The sequence below is a fragment of the Ochotona princeps genome, chromosome 13, assembly GCF_030435755.1.
Source record: "Ochotona princeps isolate mOchPri1 chromosome 13, mOchPri1.hap1, whole genome shotgun sequence".
NCBI classification, from domain to species: Eukaryota; Metazoa; Chordata; class Mammalia; order Lagomorpha; family Ochotonidae; genus Ochotona; species Ochotona princeps.
The window spans coordinates 24,423,996-24,446,667 of NC_080844.1; the positions used below are offsets into that span (position 1 = coordinate 24,423,996).

Genomic DNA, 22,672 nt, shown 5'->3' on the forward strand with positions numbered 1-22,672 from the left:
TAAACTGATCTTCAAGTTTATAATTTCTCATACTCTAAGTCAATGTTAGGAAAATTATTGAAAATCAACACAACTACCACACATATTTTTCTCCCAAAAGTTTCAGAGTCCCAAGAGTGGAAGGATGGCTGCGTCCGCTGCACTAAAGCCAAAGCTGGCTGATGGTACAAAAATCAATAAAATATTACATTAGGCATGTCATGGGCCTGCCATGTGGCGAGGATTTCTTATCAATAAAGACCCACTAGGCCCATATGCTCGTACTGCAATGCAGACAGCTCTTGCCATGGGCTCCTCCAAACCAGCAGATCCTCCCCTCCTTGCTCCAGTTTATCTCCACAAGAGAGAGAGGCACTAAGGAGCCACAACCACTCAACTTGTTGATTTCATATACATTGATCACCTTGCTGGTGTCATATAGAATGATAGAAAGCCTCATCCAAACCTAACCATTATTCTTACAGGTTGTGGACTTGCCTAGGATACCAGCAACTGAGTAATGCAACAGAGTCATCCGAGAGGCAAGAACTCAGTCCTCCTAGAAGGAGTTGACATGCTGAAGAGTAATACTCAAACCTAGCTTTGCCAGCACTCACCATTCTTTCAGCAAGAGAGGCTGGCTCCACTGACTCACTCTACTAATCAGGGGATATGATTACTGACTCACTGCATTTGTTTGAAGGTCTTTGGAGAAATTAAGAACAAAGAGCAAGAGAGGCAATTTTGAGAGCTGCCTGAATACAAAACCACACAATAAAAGATCTTGATGTTTCAGCAAATCAGTTGTCTGAAAAATGACTTTGCCTTTCTCCTTGGATTTGAAAAACAACATGCACCCCAAAGGCGCTTTAGCTTATCATAGAACAAGCAAGACCAGGCCATCTTCCAGTTCAGCTATCTTTCTTCCATTCCTCCTATATTAGTCAGGTTACAAGAGAAAACAATAGGAAATATGCATCAGGAGATACATTGCAAGGAGTTTGCATATGTAATTGGCCAGGTAATATTTGCCTAGCTAGGCAGGTTCAAAATTTATAGGGCAGGCCACCAGGAAGGGCAAGTTGGAACTTCCCTGCACAGGCCGAAACCACAGCCCTCAGGCAGAATTTCTCCTGGGAAAGTTCATTTCTGCTCTTGAGACTTTAAACAAACTGAATCAAATCTACTTAGATTAAACTCCTGTACTGAAAGGTAGCTATGGAGTTTACTCCCATTTACAGAACACTTTTACATACTAATATCTGAATAACCAGGGAAGGTAGCCACATCAAATGGATATATAAAATCGACTGTCCAATTTCCAATAGAGTGGTTCTCAAGTATTGCACAGTCTGCAACGGAGAAGCTAGTTAAGATAAAGATTCCTGAACCTGTCACTGTGGCAGAGCCAGTAAAGCAGCCACTTGCCACGATGGCATCCCATATATATGCCAGTCTGTGCCATAGCTGCTTTACTTCTAATTCAGATACTTACTGGGATAAGTAGCAAAAGATGAGAAAAGTATTTGGGTTCCTGCCACTCATGTGGGAGACCTAGTTGAAGCTTTTGACTCCTTCAGTCTGGCCCAGCGCTGGTCATTACAGACAACTGGGGAGTGAACTACTGGATAGAAATTCTCTTTTTCTGTAACACTCCAAAAAATCAATAAATATTTTTAAATGTAGATTGCTTATCCATTGATAAGTAACAAATCGAATTTTTTAGAGCTCAAATAATGCATATATGTACTGAATTTAATAGCAATTACATAATGAATATATGTAATGCTTATAAGTTCTCTGTATTTAAATATGCATATACGCTTACATAAATTCATCTTACATTAAATAACATAAAGATATCAATTTACATTTTTTCACCAGAGCCTTACCAGAACAAAGGTACTGGACACATAATTTATTTTTCATGATTTTTTATGTGGCATTAGCAATACCACTCCCAAACAGAAAACTATAGTAGTTCCCCTTATAAATTGTAATAAAATATCAAAACAAATCATACAGCAGGGAGTCACCAAAAATGTAAGGCTGAAATCTAAATAGAGAGGGGTTTAAGCCACTAGTTTCCAACTAAAAATCATTTTTGGAACTTAAAAAGAAATCTACGTATCTGGCTCATATTACAAACCAACGGAATTATAATGTCTGAGGGTAGAGACCAAGCAATTACATTTCAAGCAATTTCTGTTGATTATTTCAATTATCTCCCTGAGTAAGAACCACTGCCAACCATGAGGATCTCGAAGATGAGTTCAATTTGTTCCACTGCCAATGTAATGCTGATCAACTTGTTTCTCTAGAAAAAGTGTCAAGACTAGATGATCAATGTGGTTCGCTCTTGGCTAGCCACCATTTGCTGACAGAGTTGACCCTTCTGTATCTGTAGCTCTAAATCCATGGATTCAATTAACCACAGATCAAAAATACTCTGAAAAAACACTGCATCTATACTTAATGTGTACAAACTCTCTTGTTGTCACTATTCATTAAAGAATATGCTATAACAATGATTTACATAACATTTGCACTGTAATTGATACTGTAAATAATCTTAGGACAGTTTAGAGTGCATAGAAGGATGTGTGTTGGTAGAATGTAAGTACTACTCCATTTCACTTGTGGGACTTCATTCTAAGTCCAGACCACCCATTTGATTCTTTTTATGATGTGTCCAGGTTTGTAGGACTCATGTTTGCCAACAAAGCACCTGGGCCAGAGAGGAGGAATCCGGAGGCAATAAAGTGCTCCAAGGACTGATGGCAGAGCATTGTTTGGTCTCTGGTCACCAACACAGCTTGTACATACCATATTTGCTGCTGCTGCCTTTTCTTGCCTGATTTCTTCATATTCATGGAAAGGTGTGAGTCTATCAGAAACCACATGCTTGCTGGACCTCTTCTCCAGCAGCCACCATACTGCTTGATGCTGCTTGACATTCTCAGTAAATCATGAATAATGAATGAATGGTTGAGTATGAAATGGAATTTTTATATTTCCAATCAGATTCATTTCAGTGAGAGGATTCTACTATAATCTCAATGAGGGCAGGAAAATACACACTGCATTCTTCAGTGTAAATGGTCCATTAAATGTAATTCAAGGATTAAAGAGTAAGAAGAGGCATAGGTTTATCCACTTACTTGCAATCAACCCGACTCCACTTGCCAGGGATCCGACCCATGCAGTCTTCCCTTTCCCTTCACCAAAAGCATCCAACCACTCTATGTACAAGACTCCAACAGCCAATGGGGATCCGTAACACAAAAACTGAGTTAAGAAGGAGACGAACACAATCACCCAGCCCCATCCACCATCGGGTGATTTTTTCAGCTCCATTGTACGGTGAAATCAAGGGAGCGTTTCTTGGAAGGTCTAAACAAAACCAAACAGAGAAGAAAAGCATATTTAGAAAGTGGTGGAGCACAGAATTTTAGGTTAATAGCTCATAATTAAACAGAAAAGATTCTCTAATGACCTCCATAGAAACTAATAGAATACCATTGACACAGTAAATAAACTTTAAAATTTTCATTTATTCACTAAAGACATCCACAGAAAATAATAAAATACCATTGATATCATAAATTTATGACCATAAATAAAACTTTTAAATTTGTATTTATTAATTGAATGAATCATGTAAGCACATACACAAAACATTTTTTAATTATCATTATTTGAAAGCACAGAAAAAAATGCTTCCCTCCCAATCCTGTCCTCATCCCTGTTCAACCACAAATGAACCACAGATAGTTTAGGTTTAAGGTTTTTGGGTTTCCTGGGAAGCCAACTTTTAGCAAGAGAATCTATGCGAGATGCCTCAAGTCAATACCTGTAGCAGCAGGAGAAAGGCAGCCTCAACATAAAGAAGGGAACTTCTGGACTCTAGGTGATCCCTCAGAGCTGTCCTGAGCTGGCCCTGCCCTTACCCAAGCCAACCATTCACTGGGTGCAGCTACCGCAGGAAGGGGTGGTGAGCTGAGAGGTGGCTTCTTTTAAAGGATGCCATCTCTCTCCAGCAGGCTCTCATTGGAAGGTCACTTGCCAGCAGCCCCCTCAAGCCTTGGGACAATTAAGCTGGTCCCAAATAGCCAATCCACATCCTCTCAGAGTTTTTAAATGCATGTACAAACAAAACCAAGCAGACATTCTTAGGTTTCCCTTATTTCCAAGAAAATGCAGCATGTTACCCACTATACTCCATGTCTTGCTATATTTGCTGAACATTCTTGGAAATATATCTCTATCAGAACATACAAAGTATCCTTAGTCTTTGAGATACATCTATGCAAATACATAGATCTCATCATCTGACTATTCATTGATTTACTTAATTATTGAATGCCATTATTATGGTTCAAAAATCAAGGACAAAATTATACAAAAATTTAGTCTCCCATCTATCCAGTCCCCATCTGTTACACTGGTAACTGATGTTTTCAGTTTCTTTAACATTCTTCTAGAGTGTCTTCATGCATGGACATACAAAATAAAAACAGAAACTATATACCTTAGTGTTTGTCTTGTTTTTACTTGACAACTTCAAGATCTTTCACATCAATACCTCTTGACTATTCTCAATCAATCTTGCGGCTCTATCATATTCTAGTGTGAGTAAGTTTATCTTACTTTAACTAGCTCCCTACAATTTACAGTGAAATCCATTGCTACAGTGAATAATTTTACATATCACACACCTTTTTTGACTACATGCCCAGGTATTAGGTAAAAACCAAATGAGCAATTGCTGTGTCTCAGAGACTGTATTTCCACAGTTATAATTGGTATTATCAAATTATCTTAAAAGAGATTGAACTAATTTATGTTTTCCCCAGAAATACTGGGAGTGTTGAGAAACTTCTGGGTTTTCCCGAATCTGTTGTTTTAAAACAATTTTTATTACAGTTTTGACTTGGAGTTCTCACAATATGAATGTTTGTATGTTGTTTCATCGGTGAAGTCATTTGACATTTCTAATCTTGGCTATTTCTGGACATATTTTAAGCTTTAAAAAAGGCAGAAAAATCTGTCAATAATAAAAAAAAGAGAAAAAAAACCTCTCTTATGTGTGAAGGAATCCTTTCCTAAATGGTTAAAGTAGTACACTAATCATAGAAGATTTAATGTAATGATTAATCAGTGCTTTAATAGTAGAAAATATAAACCTTACTATATTCAGCAATATAAGGGCAAAACCATATGACAACCTCTAGTTACTGAAAGTACATTTGATAAAATATAATTACAGTAATGCTCAAAATAGAAAAATGCAAATGCTCTCTTAACTTTGTAAAAGCCCTAGACATAACACTACTGCGTTCTTACTAAAGTGATGAACTGGAGAAAAATGCCTGCTGCTTTATGTGTTAAACACTAAGCCTGGTATGCTATTCAACAGAAAAAAGGAAATTTCAATTGTGAAACTTTGAAATAAGAACAAATTTTGCTATCATCTTTTTAAAAACTTCAAATATTTTCTTTCTTTTTCTAACTTCTCAAATAGCTTACAGCACAATGCATGTGCAGACACAAGGTCTGACTTCCATGTCCCCAGAGTGGACAACCAACACCCTCTGTGACTCTTCACCAACAGAGGAGATTTATTGCCAAGTTTAACACAAGTTCCTCTGCCTGCAGGTTTTACCAAACCACTCCATAAGCTATTGTTTCATCTAATTCTTATAAATGAATTTTCAATATTTAATAACTGAAAGATCTTTTTATGATCTGTACACAAAATTGCAGGGTCTAAATTCCAGAAACCTCAAACTGCACAATGGTGCTCACAGACAGAATTCAAACTTCTATTATACTGAAACCCTTTTAAATAATTAGATACTTCTCTGCATCAGAAGTTACTCTAATAGAAGTTACCTATTTTATTGTCTATGTTGTCTAACAGCAATTTAGTAATTTACCATTCCTGCTTAGAATTTTTTTTAATGAAAACAGTCTTAATTTTCAAAACTAGTTAACACAGGACAGAAAAAAAATACATCAGATTAAGAACTTACACAAGCAAACGCATGAGAGATTGACCTTTACTGAAATCCTCAAATCAGCAGTTGAGTCAAACTACATATTTACACAGAGCAGCAGAAGCCTGACCAAATCCAGTATTTTCTGGGAAATAAGAAGTGATCGGGAGGGCGAGGATTACCTCCCTTGCCAATTTGCAAACCTAGCTCGTCAGAGAGCCTTCCTACACCTTGGTCACACCTTGCCTTGCCTTGCCTAGCCTTGGGTAACAATTCAGCATGTAGCATAGGAGCTAGAGGCATTCTTTTCACAATATAAATATTTAGGAGAACAAACCTTTGAAACACAAAATTTGCATGTCTATCAACTCTGACCAAAAAGACAAGTTTTTATAAGGTTAACTAACAACTTCTGATATGTCATTATATCATAGCTTAAAATATAAAAAAAGGGCATAGCAAAAAAGAAAAAAAAAACACTATTAAGCAATTTCTTGTTTTCTGCCAGGGTAGCACTCTTCTGTGGTTTCTTCTATTTCTTACATACCGCTCACCCATGCTTTCTCCCCAATTTTCTGGAAGATGATTTAGTGACAATCTAGCTTGATATCTCTCTTGCTGACAGGGCACCCAATTTCCTTTTGCAGGATTTGGGTTTACCCTACAAGTACAGTACAGTTGAAACTGTTAATAAAGTTTCCTTGACCTTGAGCAAGCTAGCATTATAAGGCCCATCCACAAAATAAACAAAGAGTAAATTGGCTTGCCCAGGACTTTGAATCTTGAGTTTAATGCTGTAAGAAAACGCAAATGTTTTGAGTTGACTGAGCCCCACAAAAACACATTGATGAAACCTTCTGTCAATCAATCCATCACCTTGAACTCCCAGGAATACTCCCAATGGATTATTTTGATGTGACCTGGTATTCATTTCTTTATTGGCAACCAAAGATGGACACTGTAGGTACTGACAGAGCCTGAGACTAAAGGCAGCCAGAGCAAAGCCATCCCAAAGCTCCCTACCAGCATGGAATGCCGCTGCTCCATGTCAGTGCATACACGCTAAACAGAACAAGGCAGAAATCCCTGGTAACAGATACTATCAGTGATCAATGAAAAGATCAAGGCTTCAATGATGGCATCTAGATTTCAATGACAGGATCTAGGATTTGATAAAAACTTGCTAAAAATGCTCCATCAACTGCCCCTGGCCTTCCCTGTAACTAACCATTACCTTTGTTCCCTGTAGATTACATAATGAAGACACAAACAACCCTAGACTGTGGGAGCTAAGCTGCTTGGTCTCTTTCCACCATTCCTCCAATTAGATTGTATGATGCTTTTGTTTTTCTTACTTAGATAAAACTTCACTCCTACTCTCACCATTATGTCCAGCCTCATAAAACATCAGCTCTTGGACAGGAATCTGGACTTGTCTCAGCAGCAGTCAAACATTGGAAACAGAAGGACCCTGGTGGCTCACAAAAGAACAGAGGAGGACAATTTGCCTACTATGAGACTGCAGGAACCTGTAGGCTTCCTGTAAGGCTCCTTCTAAGAAATGAATGCATGTTGAAGCACATGAGAACCAGCGTAAGAGGCTGCTTAGGAAACAGGTTTCTGAAACCGGAACTCTGAGGCGGCACTCTCCTCAACTTGCTTGTGGAGAGGGTCTTCCAAAGGTCCATGTGAGTCACTTCAAGGGAAAAGACCCCAAGGAGAATCCTCCAGGGGAGTCCAGGACTCTCCTCTTCTCAAAGGAGAAGAGTAGTCCAGTCAGAAGTGAAATTAAGAGAAGTCAGCGCTCTACACCTTCTTGGGTGATTTTTGGCTGGAATTCTCCTGGGGACCACTCAGAGCTTCCCTGGATCATCAGAGACCCTCCGTCCTCTACCAGGTTAGCTCCCAGCACAAACATCTTCAGTATCATTCTGGAAAGGAAAGTGGAAGTGGTAGAAGCAGAGTGTTTGCTTTGGAGGGGAAATTCCAGACGAGCCCCCAATATTTTTTTTCAGGAAAACCAGCCAGATGAGTTCACTGTCTAGGGGTGTTTGTGTCTTTTTACCACATTATCTCCAAGGAATAAAGTTAGTGGCTGTATATTAGTTACTGTCACTTGTTTTGCTTAGTGTGTACATTCTGCAAGGAGCTGTGGGATAGGTTGGTCTGGACTGTTTTGAGTCCCAGGTTCTCTCAGCAGACAATACTTTCAACCTATTATCTTAACTGTCTACACCCAAATTGATGCTATTTGGGCCAAAGGTAAGGCTGGGCAGTACAGTTAGTGCACAGTCAGCCATATATGAATGTGCCACACCTTCCTTAGGAAAGTTTCTCACTATCCTCCTCCCTTACTCCTACTTTGGGATTCAATGAGACAAACCCCTTTCTGCAGTCTTCCAAATAAACCTAAACGTCCACTAAACCCACTTACCCAAAAGTCTATAAAAATGCAGTATGATGAAATGGCTTTATTCAAAATAGTGCTTGATTACAATTTAAATGATATTAAACTAGATATTTTGGGAAATCAGAAGAAACAGACAGCAGGGTCATCACCCTTTAGGACCTCTTGACAGCCAGTGAGGAAGGTAGACAGGTGCACAGAGTACACGACTGGATTCCAAGGGCATTGTATGGATTCAGGGTTGAGGAGTGGAAGAGAATGAAAGCCACCAAGCTAAGAGCAGGAGCAAAAAGCATCATAGAAGAGGTCACTTTAAGAGAATGATGGGAAATAGGATAGGGTAGAGGTGGCCCCGGGATAGCACAAAAACAGCTTGAAAAAAAAAAACAGCTTGAAATCCATGTGGACTTGATATTGTTCATGGAGTTATAGGGGGCAGCTCTCCTTGAGCTCACAGAGGCAAACAAAACTAGAAAGACACTTCTCTTGCCTCTGAAATTTAAGAATGATGTGTTTCAAGAAGCTTATTTATAATTAAACATAAAATTCTTTCTATACCTTATATCGTTTGTCCTAGCAGTAATAAGCCAATTATTTTATGTAAGTGGTGGGATTTTTTTTCCCTCCTAACACAAAACTAGATGTAGAAGTGCCAAAAAACAATGTGTTATGGGGACTAATGTCCCATGAGCATATTTAAAGTTTGAATTGTTATTCATCTAATGGTATGAACATAAGCTTCTAAGATATGTACACATCTTAGTACATTCTAGTAAAATCTTGGAGAATCTAGAATCTCTTTTAACCAAAATGCCAACAAATCAAGACTCTGCTTGTCTAGACAACTTTTTAAGATGAGAGACAATAAGGGAGATTGTTTAAGTACTTTCGTTTAGGCAGCATCTGGTCACACTATAGTAATCTAATGGTATTGGGGCTGAGCAGAAGTGACCCCAGTACCCTGCCAAAGCCAAAAGGACACTCCCATCCAAGAATGTTTGGAATGCAGAGTCTGCACAGAAGGTCAACACCCGCCATGATGATCTACCCACCACAGAGGCACCCCAGAGAGACTCCTCATCAAAACAAACCCACAGAGACTACGTATTCAAGCAAGCCTCAGGAAGAACTGAAGCTACCTTTTCAAAAGGACTTCTAATCAGTAACCCCTCCCTCCATTACTATGTCATCCACACTCAAATGCAAAAAATTCTAACTGTACCTTCAACCAGCTTCTTCTGCAGGGATACCAGCCACTTCAAACCTCCCACTGCTTCCCCATCCACCATGAGACCACTGCCTAGAGAACACTGTGCCCAAACTCAGCTAGAAGAAGCTATGGAAGAGAACAACACCCCTTTTCCTTTACATATAACAAAAGGGAGGAATATAGTCACTTGAACATAGGCCCTGGAAGACCCCCCACCATTTTGGATTTTGCACCATTTTAAATATCTATTTCCCCTAGGTTTCACCTCCCTTAAAATTCACATGCCCTTTAGGTTCAAATCTTTTTGTCTGCCAATCTGCTCTAACTTTGTAATCCTGATTCCACCGGTCCATTGTAATCTCATGGCACCATACCTGACGGCCTATCCATCAAGCCCTTGAGGCCCCTCCTCCTGGTTCTCGTCTACTGCTGCACCTACCAATCCTCTGAGGCCCCGACAGTCTGAATAGGGCTCACCCACGGACCTATCCACCAACTGCTCATGGCCCCATGACACCCTCTCCCGGCCACAAAAAGACACACTCACTCGTTTGTATCACCCTCTTCTTGCTTCTCCCCTTCCCCAGGAGCCCTCTCCTGCCACAGTGGCAGGAGACATCTCTTTCCCTCTCTCCTCTCTGCCTCTACTCCCATCCCCATGGCCTTCATCCTGCTGGAATAAAACCTCCCATGTGGTTTGCTACAAATTGAAAAGAGCTTATTCCAAAAAGGGTTTAAACCAAAAAGAACTAACAAATGGAATATCAAGAAATTAACTTTAAGGTATAAGTATGTTTCTTGATCTCAACTTTCAAATTAAACATGATCCATGTACTTTGACCCTTTCTTAGAGGAGAGAGATAAGCATGAAATTAAAACTAACCATAAGAAGATATCACTATTCAATCATTAGATTATCATTAGCATGAAAGCATACCTCCCAATGTTTGTTTTGTTAAAGGGAAAGGAGAGTTGGCAAGCTTCAGTCACTTCCTGTGGAACATGAAAAGGACTATTGATATAAGTCTGTATTTCCTTCATAATAAAGCTTTGACCTCCAACACTTCAGATTGCATTCGGCTCTGTTCACATAACCCCACTCCTGCACCCTCAACTCTTTACCCACTGCAATTCTCTTTTAGATGCAGATGGTCAGAATAGAACATTCAAATTTATTTTGATATTCAATACTGTCACAGAGCTTTTTACTCCTGAAACATATACATATATGCTACACTAATGAAATAGAGGAGGAGATCAAAAACTGTACATAGTTGTGTGAATTCCAATCACTACCAAATTACCTGCTGCTAAAGTACTTTCCAGGAGGTGCCTAGGACCATGTAACTACTCTTTTGGGGGGTATGGGTGGGGAATAACTGAATCCACATTGGTTTTCTCTTGATCAACTCTTTTTTGGGGTGAATCAAAAGTCTGAATTGCACAGGGTTCAGTGATCTTTCCTCAGTTACAGTTGTGCCACTTCTGTTACTAGGCTGTAAACCATAGATGAGGACCCTTAATACTGAAACCCTCAGATACCGCTGGGGCAGATAAAAGGTGAAGCTATAGGGAATGACTGCTAAAGAGGGAAGAAATTCTCTTTGAAGTGATGGCTATGTTAGAAAAGAGATGGTGATACAGGTTGCACAACTTAGTGAGGGCCTAGAACCATTGAATAGGTCATTTTCACAGTATGTGAGGTGTATTTCAATAAAGCTGTTAAAAAATAAAGCTTTTCAAAAAACAACTGAAAATGTTGTCTTAGTTCTGACTCCAACATAGCTAACAAGTTTCATAAACTCAAAAACAGATCTCTGGTTCTAGGACTCATAATATCCTTCCCCCCAAAACTCATTCTGCCTCTACAAATATGTATTTTTTTGGTCAAAGGGATACTTTATTGTGCTATTTAGCTCTCTGTCTTTCTTTTTTTCCAGATATTCTCTCTCTCTCTCTCTCTCTCTCTCTCTCTCTTCTTTTTTCTGTATCTGGGGTAAAGTGGGAGATAAAGCGAAAAGCCCCACCCACCCAGCCTCCCATCCATCCCAGGGTCCCCAACGTGGGCTTACTCCAAGCGCACTGTTCAAGTGGTTTTGAGAGTCCAACAGTTCTGAATTTCTGCCAGTCTTGCCATTCCAAACACCATGAAATCTCTCCAGAATTCACAGGCTGACATAGTTCACCTTAGAGTCTCCGTTTGCCCAGATTTTCAGCACCAACACACAGCTGGTGTAGATAATTGGTTTCTCCACTCCTGTGTCTTCTCTTGTGGTACCTGGTGTTCTCTGCAGGTTCCTATGGTCTGTCATATTCTCCACGTGCACCTGGATATGCTGTCCATGCTCCTCTGAGGAGGCTCAGCTTTGACACATGCGCTCCACATTCAGACCATGGAACCTGCAATTCTCTTCATGGTTGGGGTTCTGAGATCAGCAGTTCAGTTGAGGGATACCCAAAGAAACTACATCTGAGGTAATTCCAGACCTGATTCTTGTGTGTCTGACACTGTCCATCACCCAAATCAGCTTATGCGTGTCCTGGTGGTTGCAATTACTGGGTCAGTTCTGTTTCCAGCCCTGTCTTTCATATGAACTAATGGGTGTCGGAGTCCAGCCCGATCCTGCCCACCACGCATTCGGCCCTCACATAAACCAGTGGGAGCTGCAGTCTAGTCAGAGCAGCCCACAATAACCCCCACCAGTCCCACTCCCTGCCCTGGTTCCCATGCTTGTCAGTATGTACAGCTGTCTGGTCCAGTCTGTTCCACACCCCATTCAGCTCTCATATAACATGAAGCCTAGTACCAATTAACCAGCCCCACTATCCAGTCTACACACATGCTGGTAGGTGCTGTTCTGGCTAGCCACACCTGCCCCAGTCCTGTTTTTCATGCTCTCCAGTGGGAGCAATAACCCAAGAGGGAGGTGCCCACTATTTCCCTACTGGGCCCACTCCCACTCCTGAATCATGCACTCTCCCGGGGTTCTACAGTTTAACTTAACAGAATTAGCCCCCAGTGCCAGCATCTGCCAGATGATGCTGCAGCAAAGCCCAACCAACCCTCACCCACTCTGATTTATGCTTGCACCAGTAAGAACAGTCAGCCCAGCCTGGCTTTTCCCTGATCTAGTTCATATGAGGCCCACCGGTGTTATAGCCCTGCTCAGTCTGGTCTGCTCCCATTCCAATTCACTCTCCGTAGAAATGGTGGTCCAGCAGGGGAGCCCTACGCAGCCCTGCTACCAGCTTTGCTCCCTACCCCCGGTTCTCACATGTGCTGGTTGGGTGCTGCAGCCCAGTCTAACATGGCCCGCTTTGCCTCAACATTTGCCAGTAGGTGCTGTAGTCTGGTCTGGCCCAGCCCACCCTCAATTCCAGCTCCCGCTAGTGGGGGTTACAACCTAGCCCAGCCCAGCCAGCACCCAGCCCAGCCTAATGTGTACTGGTATGTGTTGTGATGGAACCTGGCCCGACCCACACTCTATTCTGGTGCTTGGATTCACCAGCAGGTGAGGTGAACTGGTTCAGCCTGGTCCACCCCTGATCTATGCCAAATGTATGTTGGTGGGTATCTTTCTCTGGCCTGGTTTGGGCTGCTCCCTATCACGGTTCCTGTGCTTACCTGCAGGGACTGTGTCCTGATAGAGGAGTTTTCCAATCTCCTCCATCAGAACCTCTCCCAATGTCAGATCTTGCACACACCAGTGGGTCCATGGGCCAGCCCTACTTAGTCCACTTCCTGTCCTAGCAGGGACAGTGGCCTTTCCTAACTGGCCTTCAGCCCATTCCGGTTCTTACTGTTGGATGTTTCAGCCCAGCTGAGTCTGGTCCACACCCAGACACAGCTCACACATGGCTTAGTAGGGGCAGAGACCTAGCCTAGCCCATCCTACACCTACCCTGGTCCTCCAGAGCACCAGTTGGTGCTGGAGTCTGAATAGGCCTGGTGCCCCCAACCCCCGTCCAAACTTGTGCCAAGGAATACTGCAGTCATATCCAGACCAGAACGCAGCTCTCATTCTGGCCCCTGCACTCACCAGTGGGAACACCAACCCAGTCAGGTGGCCCCCTTAGCTCCCCAACCAGGCCTGTTCTCAGCCATAGACCATGCACATGCCAGTGATTACTCTGACCCAGCTTGGCATAGCCCCTTATCTGTCTTAGCCTTTGCTTTAGATGTTCTAGTCTGGCCTGCCCCGGCCTGCCCCTCATCCTGATCCTTGCTCACAGGTGATAGAACCTGGCCCTGCTCAGCCTACTCCCATCCCTAGCTCATGCAAACCACTAGATGTAAGAGCCTAGCTCAGCACGACCTGTGCTTCAACCTGTTTTCTATTTTTGCTTGTGAGCTAAGGTTTGCTCGGCTCCCTTGCATAACCGACATATACATTGGCCAACCGTTGGTGTTACTTTGCCCAGATTGCCCAACCCCTAGGCATGGGCCATGTGATGACCAGCAGGAGTTATGACCCTCTAGCAGAGTTTCCCATGTTCCCCCACTTGGCCCACTCCCAGACCCAGATCTCATACATGTCATTGGGTGTTAGGCCCTTCCCTGGAATAGCCTGCCCTTCCATCTTGGCCTTGTATGAGCTTGTGAACACTGCAGCCCAGCCTGCCCCACACCCTGTTTTTGGATGTACATGTGGGTGCTGCAGCCTGAACCTGTCCAGATTGTTATTAGTCCCTGTACCTGTGAGTGATGGCAGGTTCCATGGTCACACCTAGCTCAGTCCATCACCACTCCAACTCTTGAGCTAACCAGTGGGACTTGCATTTCCAGAGTTGGACCCACACCTCCCCCACAGAACCTACCCTTGGACCTGGTTCTCTCATATGCTGGTTAGTGTCATGGCCCTGCCTAATGTGACCTGTCCCTTGTTCTGACACTCTGTCAGGTATTAGGATCTAGCCCTGCTAGACAGACCACCAGCCCTAGCTTTTCCATGCACTGGCATGTGGTGGTCAGCATTGTTCAGTGATAACAAGCCCTACACAGGACTCATAAGCAGGCTGGTATACCAGTCTGACACATACAGATTGTCCAGCCTCTCCCCTCCAAACCACCAGGTCTCAGTCCCCTTGCTTACCTGCAAGTAAAGTGAACCTGTCATTGGGAGTCCCTCAGAATTGATTCCTCACTGACACACACAGTAGCCTCATCCATATACGTCCCTAGGCAGCAATTCCACACCCCCAAGACCCCAGAGTTCACTGCATAGCAGTGGTGGCTGTGGCCAAGGCCTCTAGCATTGAGTCTGACCTGGCTAAGATACTCTCAACAGCCACCAGGCTGCTGGAAGCTCCCTCCACCCAGGACCCAAGGTCAAATTGCCCCTAGGTGCCTCCTGCCGTAAGATGGTGGTGGCAGGTGGAGCCAGAGCCTGCCTTTGCTCCCAAAAGATTCCTTCCTAGAGTACTTAGCACAAAGGGAGAAACCTCTCAGGCCCAGGCAAGCCCAGGATTTGCTCACTGCGTGGCAGTGGTGGTGGTGGCTAGGGCCCCTAGCATTGAGTCTGACCTGGCTTGGGAACTCCCAGCAGCCACCAGACTGCTGGAAACTCCCTCTACCCAGGTGCTGAGGTTGAACCTGTATCATTTATTCTTTACCACATCAGTTTGTACAAAGGGATCCTGAGAATTCGGAAGTAACTACCGACTAATATCTTCAAGAATTTATATAGTCATTACCAAATACCAAATCAATCTTTGAATACTTTAATGTTAGCAAAAATGATAAGCAAATAATTCTTCAGACATTTTTAAAAATATGAACAAACAAGCTTCAATTCATACTGATATATTACTAATTGAATTGCATTTCATCTACTGAGAGATGAATTTAAGAAAGATGGCCCAAGTGTCAATGCAATGGTTCAATTGGCTAATCCTCTCGAACAAGTGCAGACATCCCATGTGGGCACTGGCTTTTGTCTTGGCTGACCCATTTCCCATCCATATTCCTACTTATGGTCTGGGACAGCAGCAGAGGATGGCCTAAACCCTTGGGACCCTGCACCCATGTGAGAGACCCAGAAGAAGCTCCTGGCTTCACAGCAGCTCAGCTCTGGCTATTGTAGCTATTTGGGGAGTAAAACGGTGGATGGAAGATCCTTCTCTCTGTAAATCTGCCTTTGCAATAAAAGTAAATAAATCTTAAAAAAAAAAGATGGCTCAGAGGTATGAATAATCTGTGTTCCCAGTTTTCAACTCTCACTTTTCTATTGCATAAGTAATTTCATTCTACAATTTTATGAAAGGATAAGAAGCAGATCTTCAGTAATCAGTTATAATAGTTTTAACACATTTAAAACTGATTTTTTATAACAGCTTGCAAGTAGCATTAATCTTTAAAAGAATAAAAGTTCCCTCTAGGTCAAAGACAAACTTCCAAACACACTCTTAATCAATTCCTTTATTACTAATATGGTCACATGACACCAACATTAGTCTTTGAAAAGTTATCACTGTTGTAACTTTCTACTAAGCTTTCATAATATCTGTCAGTTTATTAGGTATCTTCTCAAGTAAAATAAATTTTTAGTTATATATCAACATCATTTTAAAAAACAGGGTCCACTGTATTTGATTGCTTGTAAATAAAGTGCTTATATTCTTCATGAAATTGTACTGATTCCTCTCCACAGAATATACACAGGCTGAGTATCCCTTACCTGCATGCTCAGGAGCTGCTCAGGAGTTCAGACTTAGAGGCATTTACATATACGTCATAAAATATTTGGGGGTTAAGACCCAATTCTAGACACAAAATTCATTTATGTTTCTTGTATTTGTTATACACATATCCTGAAGGTAATTTTATATAATACTTTTCATGTGCCAATCTTTCATTTCACGGATTTGTTTCAAATTTTTATTAATGTGAAGACAACATATTTCATGTATCTCAGTAGATGCATTTCTAAAATAGGCATACCTTTCTTGCTTCTTTACCTCCCTCCAACTTCTTTTTCCTTCCCTCCTTTCCCTCCATCCTTTCTTACTTATGTCATTGTACCAAAAAATAATTTCAGACACCTCAATAATCATAGGCTTATTGCACTACTAACCACAATATTCCACAAGTGAAAAGCAAAAAGATAACCTTTCCAAAGGAATATAAACAAGGGATAAAAACAAATATAAACACATTACAAGATGTCCCTTACATTCCCAGTTTGCTTTGTATTCTATACTTATTGCTACGTATCAGAGAAAACATACGCTATTTATCTTTCTGAGACATTTCAACAAACATAATGGTTTCCAGTTGCATACATTTTGCATTTTATTTATTGATTCATTTTACTTGAGAGACAGGGGAGAGAAAGACAGGAAGAGACCAAGAAAGAAATTTCCCATCTATTGATGCACTCCCCAAAAGCTTATAACAGACAGAGGCTATGCAGGCAGAAGTCAGGAGCCCAGAACTTAACACAAGTCCTCCATATGGGTGGCAGGAATCCAACTACTTTTGCCAACACCTGCACATTAGCCGCAATACTAAGGAAATAAGCCAGGACTCAAACTCAGGCACTGTGATACGAGATACAACCATGGTGACAGCTTACCCACTATGCCAAATGTCCACTTCAAATGGCATAGCCCATGTTTCGATGACAGTCTGCTACACAAGGTCAGATGTGGAAACTTCATCTGTGATGTCAAGTTGGTACTCAAAAAGTTTTGGATTTTGAGCCTTTCAGACTTAAAAAATAGGGATGTTCAACCTATATACACACATATATGGGTATACATAACTGTTTTAAAATATATATATGATGTATAACTACACACAAGTATACCTGTTTTAAAACACATCTGCAATATCAATATATACACATATGTACGAATCTAAATATTTTAACATATGAGATAGCTATTTGATAGGGCAAACTAAAAATAATAATTTTAGTACAAACTGTGCATACGGTTGTGGTGGCCCTGAAAAAACTGTCTCAAGGGTCAAGAGAAGACTGAACCACTGCCATGTTTCTGACATGCTAAATACTGACGTGAAACAATTTAAGCCAGGACAGTTAGTACTGTGGCACAATTGGCTGAGCTTCAGCCACCATCAGGGACATAACATCCTACCATAGAGGGCCTGGTTCAAGCCCTAGCTCCCCCACTTGCAGTTCAAATTTCTGCTAACGTACATCTCAGCACGCAGCAGGTGCTTGGGTTGCTGCCACTCCAGTGGGACACAGATGGAGTTTTTAGCTCTAGGCTTCAGCGTTGCCCAGCCTGGAGTACTAAGGCATTTGAGGAATAAACCAGCAGATGGGATCATCTCTGTCTATTTCTGTCCTCTCTGTTGTCCGTCTTATAAATAAAATAAAAACAAATCTTTGTTTAAAAATTCAGAATAGGGACATAAAAATCAAGCTGTTAAATGCCCATCCTTTAAAATTAATGCTATCAATCAAAAAATAATATTTATATAAAGCATTCCATACATTAAGGTAGAATACAGATAACATATATTAGTCTATATGTCAATATACCATATAATATCAATATGCTAAAAGTGATAAACCCATAGAACGCACTATTATTCAGCAATAATTCCTCATGTAAAAGGAAATGCTGAATTTATGCAAGTTCATAGATGAACTTTAAAAATTGCATGTGAAAGGAACCAACTGTAAAATGTCACAAAGTGTGTGATTCAATCTGTTTGAAATGTCCAGACTAGGCAGGTCCATAAAGACAGAAAGCCTAGTGCTTGGTGAGTGGGGGACAATGGGTGTGAATCCTGTTGGAGAGGCTTCCTACAGAGGTGATCACAATATGCTAAGTTGCATTGTGGTGATGGTGGCCTTATTCTGAAGGCAATGCAAACCAGCCAACTGTAGACTTAAAATAGGTATATTATGTGTGAGTTAGTCTCATAAGGCTCTTATTTTTAAAATTAATATAAACTGCAAACTGTACACATCTGTCAAAACTCATCCTATGGAAGAGTTGAAGTTGTTTAATTTTATTGTATGCAAACTGTTCCTCAATAAAGCACATTTTAAAAGGAAAGAAACTAATGCTGCAGACACAATGACCACCTATATTGTCTGATTCGAGGTTAAAGTCAACATCTGGAGGAACCTTCTCACATATATGAGGTCTGCTTAGGGCCACCCTGCCCAAGCCAACCGTCCCTGCCAACACATACACCCAGATTTTCAACCTAGTAACAGCTCTGTACCAGGGCAATAAAATCAGATTATGTCTTGCTACTTCCTCAATATTATAATTCCGCAAAAGAAAAGAAAACAAAGCTACCAGCCTGGTACAAGAGTCACTAACCATCATAAAAGGAATTTGAGCAATAAAAATGAAACACAAATTTAAGCTTTCTGAGTGTGTATCAGAAACCTCAGACTGTGTTATGCAAGGATGGAAAAAGAGGAAAAAGCAAAGAAGGTACCAAAACTTTCCATTGTTTATAGTCTCCCTTTATTCCTGCTAGCTTTATAAAAAAACAATATCACAGGGAGACAGGGAATTGGAATATATTAGGAATTGCATAATGGTTTAGGATTACAGGCTTCATTTATGAGTTCCCATTGGCATGTTGATTTGAGTTCATCAACATCTCTGAGCCCTAGACCTTCCAGCTGTCAAATGAGACAACAGGTTGAAAATGCAAAGCTCAGTCCCTAATAAGGATAAAAAAGCCTAACCAACGTTAGTCATTTTCATAACCAGGTATGATACTTGGTAATTCCATAGCCATTTTCTAAGGAATAGGGACTCATTCCAGGTTCCACAGTAACTAGCTCTTGCATTTTTTAAAAGGAATCTACATATTTTAACACTTTTTCCATCTTTAATGACTACTGAAACTTAGGATGTTGGCAGATTGCAACTTGGAATCATTTAAAAATGATATGTAGGACAGATTAAGTGCCTCTAACCCCCAAATGCCAAACATTTTATGAACCAACAACACATCAAAAGGGAACACTATACTACATTTTGACTGTGACCCATAGACATAAAATCACCTTTAGGCTGTGCGACTAATGTGTGTGCCGAACTTACATGAATTTCATTTTAGATCTTCATTCCACGCCAAAGATATCTTCTTATCTATATCCAAATATTCCAGAATTTGCAAGCTTTTTAATTGAAATTCATTCTGTGTTCAAGCAAAACAAGGGATAATTTGGGTAAGGGATACTGAGCCTCCACTAGGATTTGATTTCCTCTCAAGGTTTGGGTTCAAAACTTAACAGCTGGGAATTTCACAATCTGCAGTTTTTAAAAGGCATCCTGAGATCTGAGCCGGACTGCCCACAGACACTCCCGGCAAAGCACTGCCCAATCATGGCGACTCTGAACATTATTGCCCCGGCATCTTCTAGGGGGGTCTACCTATCAGCCAAGTTCCTCAGCTGATTGCCTTCCAACAGAGCTTCACCTTTCCTGGGCTTTCAAAAGCTCATAGGTATTCTAATCAGCTGCCAGGACCACTGCCCTACAGGTTGGAAGGATAATTCCTGACCAGTAACCGTAGAGGAACAGGCAAGATGGGGTAGGAGAAGGCAAGACAGCTGTGGGGACCAGAGGGCCCTGGAGCAGGTGTAAGCTCTGACCTCTGTTCAGGCTGCTGTGATAGAATACCATGTACCCAGCAGCTCGTAAACACCAACACTCATTGCTCGGAGTTCTGGAGGGCAGGAAGTCCGCAGGAAAGGAAGATCTGGTATCTGGGGAGAGCTCACTTTCTGCTTCTGTGTGCTCACAGGTGGAAGAGGAGCAGGTCTCTCTCTTTTATAAGGACACTAATCACATGTGTGAGGCCCCCATCCTCATGGCTAATCATCTCTCAAAGGCCTTTTTCCAATGTCATCACCTTGAGTCAAGATTCCAATATACGAATGTGGGTGGGGGGCGGGTAGGCACAAACCTAAACAATATAGCTCAGCCACTTGGATGCAGCAGCCAGGCTTGGTGGTCCTTCTAGCTCCTCCCTGCCATCTACACTATCAATGACAAAGTTTGTTCACCCTACATCCCCAAATCTCCACTGAAAATCACAGCAAAGTTGTAGGAACAAAATCAACGGTTCTTGTAGGACTAATGGCCATGGGACAAAGCTATCTTCTTGATCTTCTATTCAATATTTGTGAACAAGGCCCAGCATGGTGGCCTAGCAGCTAAAGTCCTCACCTTGGGATCACATATGGGTGCTGGTTCTAATCCCAGCAGCCCCGCTTCCCATTCAGCTCCCTGCTTGTGACCTGGGGAAGCTGTCAAGGACAGCCCAAGGCCTTGGGTTCCTGCACCCTCATAGGAGACCTGGAGGAAACTCCAGGCTCCTGACTTCAGATTGGCACAGCACCAGCCATTGTGGTCACTTGGAGAGTGAATCATCGGACAGAAGATCTTCCTCTCTGTCTCTCCTTCTCTCTGTATATCTAACTTTGCAATAAAAAATAAAATAAACCTTTAAACAAATTTTGGGAACAGTGGGGGAGGAACTTTGCCCCTACATACAATTTGGAAAATGAATATGTCCATTTATCTAGAGATGTGCAGAGTTTTTTAATCTTGTGAAAATAGGAAAAGGTGATATTGGAAAAACATATGAAGTGACTCTTCAAAGCACAACTTATAACACACTACTGAACTTATGTGAATTGTAAGCTTATGAAAAATAGGTAGTCCCTCTCCCCAGAATCAAAACTCCACAAAACAAGGAAGCAGAACAATGGGGCCTTCTCAGGAGAACCTGACTTATTGTTTTCTAAGCACAGTGGTGTACAGCAGGAATACAAAGGAATGCACAGTCTCCAGCTCCCTCGCCACTTGTGACATTTGGCTCAGCCTCACTGCCACTAGCAACACCACCAACCCCACACTTCGATGTGGCAAATTCTCAAAATCTGTTGGCTGAGCTCAGATTTCACTCTGCAGCTCCAGAGGGAGCAAAAATGCACACTAATGCTAGCCCAAGGACAGAAAATACCTTCCCCGTTGCTTATATATCTATGTATCTATATCTATATGTGGATATAGATGATTTATATATAAATTTCTCTATATATAATTTTTAGAGATTTATTTAGTTAGTTGAACAGTAGTGAAACAGACAGAGGAAGGAAAGAGAGAGGAAGAGACAGAGCGATCTTCCATCCATGGGTTTACTCTCCAATGGTGTTAACAGTCAGGCCTGGGCCAGTGAAGCCTAGAGCTGGGGAGCTCCATCACAGGTGGCTGCAACCCAAGGACCTGGGCCACTGGCAGGTAGAATTTTCACTTTCCTGTTACTTCAGTAGCTACAGTTCATAGAAGTACACCCACAGATATTTAGACATGGAGGTTTGCATTTTGGAAAATTTAAAGTAAGGAATGATAGAACAGGCTAGGTCTTAGAAAACCTGGGCATATGTCCCAGCCATGAATATGCTCTCCAACAGCTACTTTAACTTTGGAGTTTCTCATTTAGCTTCGCCTATAGAATGGGGAAATGCTAGTATTTTTCTCATTTGGATTACTCTATTAATCATATGAATTAATTTCTATAAAGCCTTAAGGACAGTACCTAGCACACACTATTCTCAATATAAATGATGAACTCTTTGTCCCTTCTAGACACAAACTATGTCTTATAACACAGTTACAAAAAGATGTTTTTAGCCTGATTGAGCTTCACCCTCCTAAAGCTAAAAAGCCCTATTCCTGTAAGTACATCTGGTCCAAACTCCTCCACTGCCCTCATTCTCTGCTGCAACAGCACAACTTCTCACAGTTGAGAGGAGTCACCTGCTGTGAAAATACCTTTTTCTCTCCCTCTCCCCTCTTTGGTTCTCTCTCCCTCTCCTGATGTTGGAGCTCTCTTTCTCTCCGCCTCCCCCCACATGTACACAAACACACACATGCACATACTACATTATCACATTCCCTCCACCACCAAAACGGCATTTTCAACATCTCTTAGGACCATTTCCTGGCAAGTGAGAGTAAATGCAAAGAAGGTCTCTTTGAGAAAGAACCAGAGAGACAAGGACAAGAGCCCTCTGCTCACCCACAGCCAAGGAAAGACCAAACAAAAAGCCACTGAGGCCAAAA

The 22,672-nt window shown here is 41.6% G+C and overlaps 1 protein-coding gene across 2 annotated transcripts in view; it reads right to left on the reverse strand.

Moving 5' to 3' along the window:
• Positions 1 to 22,672, reverse strand: part of SLC16A9 (solute carrier family 16 member 9) — a 53,964-nt gene that overhangs the window by 19,355 nt on the left and 11,937 nt on the right. For both annotated transcript variants that reach the window (XM_004583401.2, XM_058671665.1), the window contains exon 2: positions 3,141 to 3,372. In XM_004583401.2, the coding sequence (XP_004583458.2) occupies positions 3,141 to 3,336 (196 nt within the window). In that variant the 5' untranslated portion in view covers positions 3,337 to 3,372. The remainder of the gene's footprint in view (positions 1 to 3,140; positions 3,373 to 22,672) is intronic.